The sequence below is a fragment of the Puccinia triticina genome, chromosome 9A (assembly GCF_026914185.1).
Source record: "Puccinia triticina chromosome 9A, complete sequence".
In the NCBI taxonomy this organism is placed as follows: Eukaryota; Fungi; Basidiomycota; class Pucciniomycetes; order Pucciniales; family Pucciniaceae; genus Puccinia; species Puccinia triticina.
Genome location: NC_070566.1, coordinates 2,488,095 through 2,498,011, shown reverse-complemented (window position 1 = coordinate 2,498,011; position 9,917 = coordinate 2,488,095). Strand labels below are relative to the sequence as shown.

Below are 9,917 nucleotides of genomic sequence, written 5' to 3'. Positions count from 1 at the left end.
CCTATGATGGTCCGGTCACCTACCAGAAACGGGTACACTGTGAAAAAAACTCAAGAAACTGTTGCTAGTTGACATGCAATATTACAAAGGTGCTTGCATGTCAACTGGCAGCAGTTTCTTGAGGTTTTTTCACAGTGGTACCTGCTGACATCTCTAGTATACTCATACCAACCCTTGCATAGAAATAACAAGTTTTTAAACTGTGTCTTGAACAAACTCATCCTGAGCATACCACTCCTATCACCTTGTTAAAAATTTCCAAGCCTAGCTTGGTGAGTCTTGTAGCTGGTAGTATAGAAGGGCAGAGCTTACACCTCCTTCACCCCCTTCTACATTCAGCAAAAGGGTTTCACAACTGCTTTTGAGTCACACCATATGTAGTACTTGCATGCTTGTAAGCAGTTATGCTTCTATCAAGCATCCCATTACTACTTTGATACTGTATCCTCACTCTAGATCTTTTCCTCACTGATTTGATATATTTTATTCTCATTGTAAATCCCCATTTGTGAGTCTTGACCTCAGTTGTTGTTTTGGTTCCCATTGTCCATCAACAAGGTTTGTAAATTTCAATTGTGAACCCCCCCCCCCCCCCCCTAAGTGGATGACTTCCCATCACATCTGGGACCCTTTCAGTTGTGGATATAGAGCCAACAAGACTGGATTTTTGCAGGGAAATCTAGCTTTTGGGGCTCCAGATCACTTCTGGGAGGCCCTCAGATCTCAATGGGAAGCGAGTGGACTGAATGCAGGAAGTTTGGGCAGGAGCTTATGACCACCAATGAGTTTGGATTGAAGCCTCTTGGTATTAAGTCAGATGGCTTCCGTTAAGCTACTTTGAAAGGTGTTGAATATGAGCTTGGATATATGCTACTTTTGTCTCTGGTTGGGTCGTCGGCCGAACGTCGGCTGAGGTCGATCGGTGTCAGTCGAGTACGTCATCTCAGAGGCAGCGGGACTGTCATCGGCTGCTTAGGGTCATCCCGGCAGACGCAGACTGCCGACTGCAGACTGCAGACTGGAAGAACCACTGCCATCGTAATCTGCAAGGTATGGATGGATGATGACTGATGGCTGATGCTGAATCAATAGATACTTGGGGGAGACTGATAGCCAGATGTTTCTGTCGAATATAATCTAGCAGGCTGATGACCCAAGATACGACCAACACCCATCAACTACCACCAGCTACTACATCGCACAGACCACAGGGAACACCATCAGCACCACCACCCTCATAACCCACACCCTCTCACATCCACCCCTCCACATCGCCTTCCCCTCAACTAGCTCGCCATGGCCGAACAGCGGCCGATCTCGTTCTGTGAACATGTCCAAGTAAGACCCGCTGACTGTCCCCCAAACCGTTGATGATCCGGCTGCTAATCATCCGATCGATCCCCTCTGATTAGCTCACTGCCCTCGGCGTCCAGCCAGGTAAGTACTCATCTTTCGTATCCGTCCTTGGCTTGATCAGCTGACCTAACTCTTGCATCCGTGAATTCCAGCCTCCATCGGCTTCAACACGCTCACCATGGAATCAGAACGATACGTGTGTGTCCGTGAGGAAGTCAATAGTGCGAAGCAGTGAGTTATACTCGGCATAGATATTTCACGCTGAGCCCTACAAACTGACGCTTCCCTTGGCTTCTGCTCCAGAGTGATCATCATCGATCTCGCCGATGCCAACAATGTCATGCGAAGACCGATCAGCGCCGAAAGCGCAATCATGCATCCAGTCCAAAAAGTTATTGCCCTACGAGGTCAGTCATGGCTGAATGGCCAGCAGGCAACCATCGATCATTCATCCTGATTTGCATCTATTCCATCCCTACCCCCTCTTCGATCACAGCTCAGAGGCAACTCCAAGTCTTCAACATCGAGCTCAAACAGAAAGTCAAGTCACACGCGATGAATGAGGATGTCTCGTTTTGGAAGTGGATCAATGACTCCACTCTGGGCATCGTCACCGAGACCGCAGTCTACCACTGGGCCGCCCTCGACCCAACAAGTCCTCCCGTCAAAGTCTTCGACCGAAACGCGAATCTGGCTGGCCACCAGATCATCAACTACCGCGCCTCCCCCGACGAAAAATGGATGGTCCTCGTCGGGATTACCGGCAACCCCAGCAACCCCAGTGCGTTCAAGGTCAAAGGTAGCATGCAGCTCTATAACAAGGATCGTGCCGTCAGCCAATCGATCGAAGGCCATGCTGCTAGCTTTGCCGACTATCGCTTGGAGGGCGCTACCACCGACAGCAAACTTTTCGCCTTTGCTGTTCGAACCGCAGCGGGTGCCAAAGTAAGATTTCCCTTCTCTTATCTCGCTTTGAATCTCCCTTGCTCACCGGTTACAATCTTTCCTAGCTCCACATTGTAGAAATCGATCATCAAGCCGGCCAGCCGGTCTTCGCCAAGAAGGCAGTCGATGTCTTCTTCCCGCCTGAGGCTACTAACGACTTCCCAGTGGCCATGCAGGTCTCCAAAAAGCACAAGATCATTTACATGGTCACCAAGTACGGCTTTATCCATCTGTACGATGTCGAAACGGCCGCATGTATCTATATGAACCGAATATCGGGCGAGACTATCTTTGTGACGGCTGAACACGAGACCAGTTCGGGTATCATCGGAGTCAATCGAAAGGGACAAGTGCTTTCGGTGACAGTGGATGAAGAAACGATCGTCCCCTTCATTCTCAACACGCTCAAGAATCCCGAATTGGCCATCAAACTGGCCTCTCGGGCCGACCTGCCCGGAGCCGATGACATCTACGTTCAACAGTTCCAACAACTCTTCTCGTCTGGCCAGTTTTCTGAGGCAGCCAAAGTTGCCGCTAATTCCCCACGCGGAATCCTTAGGACGCCCCAAACGATCGAGCAATTCAAGGCCGTGCCCATGCAACCCGGTCAACTCAGCCCGATCTTACAATACTTCGGGATCCTCCTGGAAAGGGGCAAACTCAACCAGCACGAGAGTTTGGAGCTTGCGCGCCCGGTGCTCGTTCAAGGTCGCAAGCAACTCTTGGAGAAATGGCTCAAGGAAGACAAGTTGGATTGTAGTGAGGAGTTGGGCGACATCGTTCGAGCGCACGATATGACTCTAGCTCTGAGTGTCTATCTGCGTGCCAACATTCCCAATAAGGTTCGGTGTCTTTTTTTCTCTCCTTCTATGGGAGCGCATCTCATCTGGGTCTGACGCCTTTCATAAAAATTGACACTCTAGGTTTGCGCATGTTTTGCGGAGACAGGCCAATCTAGTAAGATTGTCGTCTACGCCAAAAGAGTCGGCTTCACTCCTGATTATGCCTCGCTGCTTCAACATATCACACGCTTGAGCCCTGACAGTGGGGCGGAGTTCGCAAGCTCCTTGATCAACGACGAGTCTGGTCCTTTGGTGGACGTCGAACGAGTTATCGATATCTTCATGGCCCAGAACATGATCCAGCAGGCCACCAGTTTCCTCTTGGATGCCTTGAAAGAAAACAAACCGGAGCAAGGCTATCTGCAAACCAAACTTCTGGAGATGAACCTTCTCAATGCACCTCAAGTTGCTGATGCGATCCTGGGAAATGAGATGTTTTCGCATTACGACCGTCCAAGCGTTGCCAATCTTTGTGAGAAGGCCGGATTGTTACAGCGCGTGAGCTTTGATTTTATGTTCGATCATCATCGCGCTTGCAAACTTATCAATGTAATCTGATCCTACCCCTTCGGATTTCAGGCACTGGAGCATTACGAAGACATCTCCGACATCAAGCGCGTCCTGGTTCACACAAACCTTCTTAACACTGACTGGCTCGTCAATTACTTTGGAAAATTGACTGTCGATCAAACGGTCGACTGTTTCTGTGAAATGCTGAAGGTCAACATCCGTCAGAACCTACAGATTGTGGTCCAAGCCGCCACGAAATACTCGGATCTTGTAGGATCGGTCAGGCTCATCGAAATGTTTGAGTCTTTCAAGACGTTCGAGGGACTCTACTACTACCTCGGCTCGATCGTCAACCTCAGTACAGACCCCGAAGTACATTTCAAGTATATTCAGGCAGCCACCAGGACTGGTCAAATTAGAGAAGTCGAACGAATCTGTCGAGAATCGAATTATTACCCTCCGGAAAAAGTCAAGAACTTCTTGAAAGAAGCCAAGTTGTCCGATCAATTGCCTTTGATCATCGTGTGCGATCGGTTCGACTTTGTCCACGATCTAGTTCTCTTCCTGTACCAAAATGGCTTAACCAGCTTTATCGAGGTTTACGTCCAGAAAGTCAACTCTCAAAGAGCGCCGCAGGTGATTGGAGGGCTGTTAGATGTTGATGCGGACGAAATGATGATAAAAAACTTGCTGGCATCCGTCACTGGGCCGATTCCCGTGGACGAGCTGGTCGAAGAAGTCGAAAAGCGGAACCGATTAAAATTGATCCTACCCTGGCTCGAAGCGCGAATCGCAATGGGTATAACCGATGTCGGTCTATACAACGCCATGGCTAAGATCTTGATCGATAGCAACCAAAACCCCGAAGCCTTTTTGAAGGAAAACACAATCTACGACCCCCTGACCATTGGTAAATATTGCGAGAAACGGGACCCCACTTTAGCTTACATCGCCTATGCCCGAGGATTCTGCGACGAAGATTTGATTCGGATCACAAATGAAAACTCGATGTTCAAGCTACAAGCCCGTTACCTTGTCAAACGTCGTCAGCTCGAGTTATGGGCCCAAGTGTTACAGCCCGACAACATGCACCGCCGCCAATTGGTCGACCAAGTCGTCTCTACTGCGGTGCCCGAAAGCCAAAATCCGGAGGATGTCTCGGTTACTGTGAAGGCCTTCTTGGCCGCCGATCTACCGATCGAATTGATCGAACTGTTGGAGAAGATTGTCTTGGAGCCGTCGCCATTCAGCGACAATGCGAATTTGAAGAAGCTTCTACTATTAACCGCCATCCGATCTGAGAAGGGTAAAGTCATGGGCTACATCGACAAGTTGGAAGATATTGATGTCAGCGAGATTGCGGGGATTGCGATCGAGCATGGCTTGTTTGAGGAAGCCTTTACCCTCTTCCGAAAACATAAAATGCACCTGGAGGCGATGAATGTGTTGGTCGAGCATGTCGTCAGTATCGATCGAGCTGCCCAATATGCCACGAAGGTTAACGAGCCAGCCGTATGGAGTCGGTTGGGTAAAGCGCAGCTAGACGGATTGAGAATCAAAGATGCGATCGACTCGTACATCAAGGCTGACGATCCGACCAACTATTTGGAACTTATTGAGACCGCCGACCGCGCAGGTAAACATGATGACATGGTCCGATACTTGCAAATGGCTAGAAAGACGCTCCGGGAGCCCAAGATCGATACCGAGCTCTGCGTGGCATATGCCAAGACCGACCGACTGCACGACATGGAAGAGTTCCTGTCGATGTCGAATGTGGCCGATCAACTGAGTGCTGGAGAGCAAGTCTTTGAGGCTGGCTTATACGAGGCCGCCCGGCTACTCTTCTCGGCGATCTCGAACTGGGCCCGGTTGGCGACGACGTTGATTTACCTTGGCGACAACCAAGCTGCTGTGGACTGTGCCCGAAAGGCTGGGAACACTCAGGTCTGGAAACAGGTCAACTCGGCCTGTATCGATAAGAAGGAATTCAGACTGGCTCAGGTCTGTGGATTGAACTTGGTTGTCCACGCCGAAGAGTTGCAATCCTTGGTCAAACTTTACGAAAATAGAGGGTATTTTGAGGAGTTGATGCAGCTGCTTGAAGCCGGTTTGGTGCGCAAGCTCATGCTCTGATCTGGTAGATGTGGAGTGTCCTAAACTAACTTGAATTCCAACTTTAGGGCCTCGAACGTGCTCACATGGGCATGTTCACAGAACTCTCGATCTTGTATGCGAAACACAAGCCGGCTAAGTTGATGGAACATCTCAAACTATTCTGGTCGAGGATCAACATCCCCAAAGTGATCAGGGCCACCGAGCAGGCCCATCTCTGGCCCGAACTGGTGTTCTTGTACATCCATTATGATGAATTCGATAACGCTGTTTTGGCGATGATGGAGCGCTCTGCCGATGCTTGGGATCATGGCCAATTCAAAGACATTGTTGTCAAAGGTACAGCAGCCTCTTACACAAAATAGACACTCTGGAATCCTTTCTGACCAAAATGGTGTTTATTTTTTACAGTGGCCAATGTTGAGCTATATTACAAGGCGCTTTCGTTCTATCTACAAGAGCAGCCTACCCTCTTGACCGATCTCTTGACGGTTCTAGTTCCGCGAATAGACCACACTAGAGTGGTCAAGATCTTCCAAAAGACGGACAACCTGCCGTTGATCAAGCCGTATCTGATTGCCGTGCAGCACCTGGACCTACCTGCGATCAACGAAGCGTACCATGACTTATTGATCGAAGAAGAAGATTACGCGACGCTCCGGGACTCGCTATCGAACCACGACAACTTCGACCAAGTCAGTCTGGCCAAGCGGCTCGAGAACCACGAGCTGCTCGAGTTCAGACGCTTGGCCGCATTACTCTATGCCAAGAACGGGAAGTTCGAAGAGTCGATCGGCTTGAGTAAGGACGACAAACTCTTCAAGGATGCTATGATCACCGCCGCTAGCTCCGCCTCCAACGAGATCGTCGAGGAATTGCTCGAGTACTTCGTCAAGATCGGCAACAAAGAATGCTTTGCTGCTTGTCTTTACATCTGTTACGACCTTATCCGCCCGGACGTTGTTGAAGATCTACAATGGAGACAGTACGCTCATCCCATTTTTTCTCTGGATCATATTTCTCTGCATCTTCCGATTATTTTTTGTGATTTAACATTCTCGCATTTTCTAGTGCGCTTAACGATTACACGATGCCTTATCGATTGCAACAGATGAGGGAACAGACCAGTCGACTTGAGCAGATCGAGCGCCAGTTAAAAGAGCTGAGTCTTCGATCAGCTAAGGCGGTAGAAGAGACAGGTAAGACCCTCATCCACCCTTATCTTGCGTCGATTATTTGTGGCTGGCCCTGACGATGTGATGGCGGCTGGTTTATGAAATGTGTATACAGAATCGCAGCCGATCATTGGCCCCGGCTTTGGAGGCAGATTGATGCTCACCCAAGGCCCGTCCAACGGGATGATGGTCGGCCAGCCCACCGGCGCTTACGGCGGCGGACCCCCCAGCGCCGGCGGGATGATGCGCGGGATGCAGGCCCAGCCTACCGGCATGATGGGCCAGCAATTCACCGGCATGCCCGGGATGATGGGCTTTTAAAGACCCATCCATCTCTTTAACCGTAAACGTTCTGCACTGGTTTGCCCTCAATTCCAATGAAAATCGTTGCTTATTCATGAGAACGAAAACTTATAGTCTCTCAGCTCTCTTTTTCACATAAACGTCGTCCTTTTTTTATGTGTTTGTCATGTGTGTTCATTGTTTCCTCTCTCTCTCTTTATCTTTCTCTCGATATATACGACTTATTGTTCAATGCGGCCCCAGTGTTCTCTTTCCCTTATCTTTTTTCTTTGGTTGGATAAATATACATAAATCTTTATATGGATCGAGAGTCGGACTACTTTATCTGAGAGACAAAGGAAAGGCGTCAGGTGGGCTTCTTTGGGGCTCAAATGCTTCCTTGTTTTCTTGAGTTACAAGTGCGGATAGATAGATAAGGGCCAGAGAGACAGGTGACATTGATGATCGCGGCTTAATTTATCAACTAAAATGATTTAATAAGGCTTTCAGAATGTCCAGATTGCATAAATGTTGTTGTCTGAATATGTTTTACAGGGATAACCAATGGAGGCCCTCCTGTTGAGAATTGAGCTCTTCCCACCCTGCACAAGCAGAGCTGGAGCCTCTGGGACTAACACCGAAATGCACATTTTTTGGCCCTAACTCAACATTTGCAGGAGGTGCAGATGCCACAAGAGGTCGGCCCATGTTGCATGAATTAATGACGACATTGTTGCAACTGAATTTCAACTCGGGCTCAAAAAGAACAAAAAAATGTTTATGTTTTTCCATAAAAACAAATAACGGGTGCTACTAAAACAAGGTGGAAACAACAATTACACATCTCCATATTCCATCTCTAGGAAATGGAATTTCAATCAAGGAACAGAGGATCAGTTCAATAGATTATTGAGACAGATTGTTTGTAAGAGAATTGGACGTACTTGTCTCGTGCTTCTTCGACTCTTGGATCTTTCGGACAGCTTTGTTCAGGTCATCCTGGACTATATAATCTCTGTCATCTCTGATTGCGAACATTCCAGCTTCAGTGCAGACGTTCCTCAAATCAGCTCCATTGAAACCCTCAGCCAGCTTAACGATCGACTCGTAATCTTTATATCGCCGTCCCGAAAACAATAAAGATGATATAAGAACGAAAGTCAGTAGCTCTCCGGGCGAAAGGAGGGAGTTTTGGATGTATATGTACCGATTTCCCCTTGTTTTTGAATCGGGGTGGCATGGATCTTGAGGATCTCCATTCGAGCCACTTCGTTCGGCAGAGGAATCTCAATCTTTCGGTCCAACCTTCCAGGCCTCATCAGGGCGGGATCCTGCGTAATAAACAGATCGTCCCATTTATTCAGCGTGGGAAATCATGGATCTATGGACCGATGTGAACATCTGAACCGAAGACAAACCAGTGTGTCCGGTCGGTTGGTAGCCCTGATGGTAATGCAAATTAATCGCCGACGATCAGTCATATATATTTTATGGTGGAGCATTGTGGGCGTGTAGTCGTGAAACTTACATGATAATTTTTGTTTGTCCGAGATAATCAAAACCATCCATTTGGTTCAGAAGCTGAAACATCCAAGAAGCAGACCGGTTTAGTTCTGGCGTAGAATCGGGAATTGGGTACATATTTACCTCCATCAATGTCCGCTGAATTTCGCGATCAGCACTTGTTCCTTCGCTAAACCTTCGACCTCCAATAGCATCAATCTCGTCCATAAAGATGATACATGGCTCATGCTCTTTGGCATATGCAAACATCTGAGTGGGCGACGCGTCAGTTGAACAAGTCACCGCCTTCAAGGCTTGAAAGTTGTACTCACCTCACGGATCAAACGTGCTGATTCACCAATATACTTATCAACTATAGCTGAACTGACAACTTTCAGGAAATTTGTGGACAGCGTATTGGCGACGGCTTTTGCCAGTAATGTTTTTCCGGTCCCAGGGGGGCCGTAGAGGAGGACACCTTTCGGAGGTTTGATACCAACTCGAAGGAAGAGTTCCGGGTTCAACAACGGCAGCTCGATGACCTCTCGTAGCTCCCGAATCTGGTCTGACAGACCGCCAATCCCGGCAAACGAGGCCGATCCGGGGTCTTCGGTCGACATGTTATAAACCATAGGGTCGACTTCTCTGGGCAGGATCCTCATGATCGTCAATGTAGTCATGTCCAATGAAACTCGAACACCATTCTTCAACTTGTCTTTCGGAACTGCAGCTCGACAACCCACTACGTAACGCGGCCCACTGGATGCTTTGACGATAACTATGATAGAAACATATGAAATATTCGATTCGATTTGGCACACCCTTATCAGAAATCCTCAGACACAGTTAGAAAAGCAAGGGGATTGTCTCTCACAGCGTTCATCATCCAAAGCTTTCAGCACTTCTCCGATGATTTGTCCAACCGATTGAAGTGCCTTAATATCTTCCTCCGACTTATCGTAGTCTTGTTCCAACGACCTCAGCGAGAAGCGTAAGCGTTTCAGACTTTCGGCGCACCTTTCATGATCTTTTAGTTTCTGGAAAAGCCACGATGTAATTGTATTATCAGATTAGTTTCACAGACCGATCAATAATAGTATGAACACCAAAGAAATAGAAGATAAAAGAAAACAACCTTTCGATAAGCTTCCAAAGCTTGTGTCCGCAGTTGCGCTTGATCGGCAGACAT

The 9,917-nt window shown here is 48.3% G+C and overlaps 2 protein-coding genes across 2 annotated transcripts; one reads left to right on the top strand and one right to left on the bottom strand.

The window, feature by feature from the left end:
* Window positions 1-1,296: 1,296 nt before the first annotated feature.
* On the top strand, window positions 1,297-7,264 carry PtA15_9A264 (uncharacterized protein; the record flags this gene model as incomplete). Its single annotated transcript, XM_053172455.1, has 12 exons — window positions 1,297-1,338; window positions 1,413-1,437; window positions 1,509-1,587; window positions 1,660-1,763; window positions 1,853-2,301; window positions 2,418-3,143; window positions 3,225-3,641; window positions 3,723-5,768; window positions 5,837-6,107; window positions 6,180-6,753; window positions 6,840-6,967; window positions 7,059-7,264. The coding sequence occupies 12 exons, from the start codon at window positions 1,297-1,299 to the stop codon at window positions 7,262-7,264; spliced, it is 5,067 nt and encodes a 1,688-aa protein (XP_053023694.1).
* A 797-nt stretch (window positions 7,265-8,061) lies between these two features.
* Window positions 8,062-9,917, bottom strand: PtA15_9A263 (uncharacterized protein; the record flags this gene model as incomplete). The annotated part of the gene is made up of 9 exons (XM_053172454.1): window positions 8,062-8,084; window positions 8,170-8,337; window positions 8,433-8,556; window positions 8,644-8,668; window positions 8,754-8,806; window positions 8,873-8,998; window positions 9,061-9,506; window positions 9,603-9,765; window positions 9,864-9,917. The coding sequence occupies 9 exons, from the start codon at window positions 9,915-9,917 to the stop codon at window positions 8,062-8,064; spliced, it is 1,182 nt and encodes a 393-aa protein (XP_053023693.1).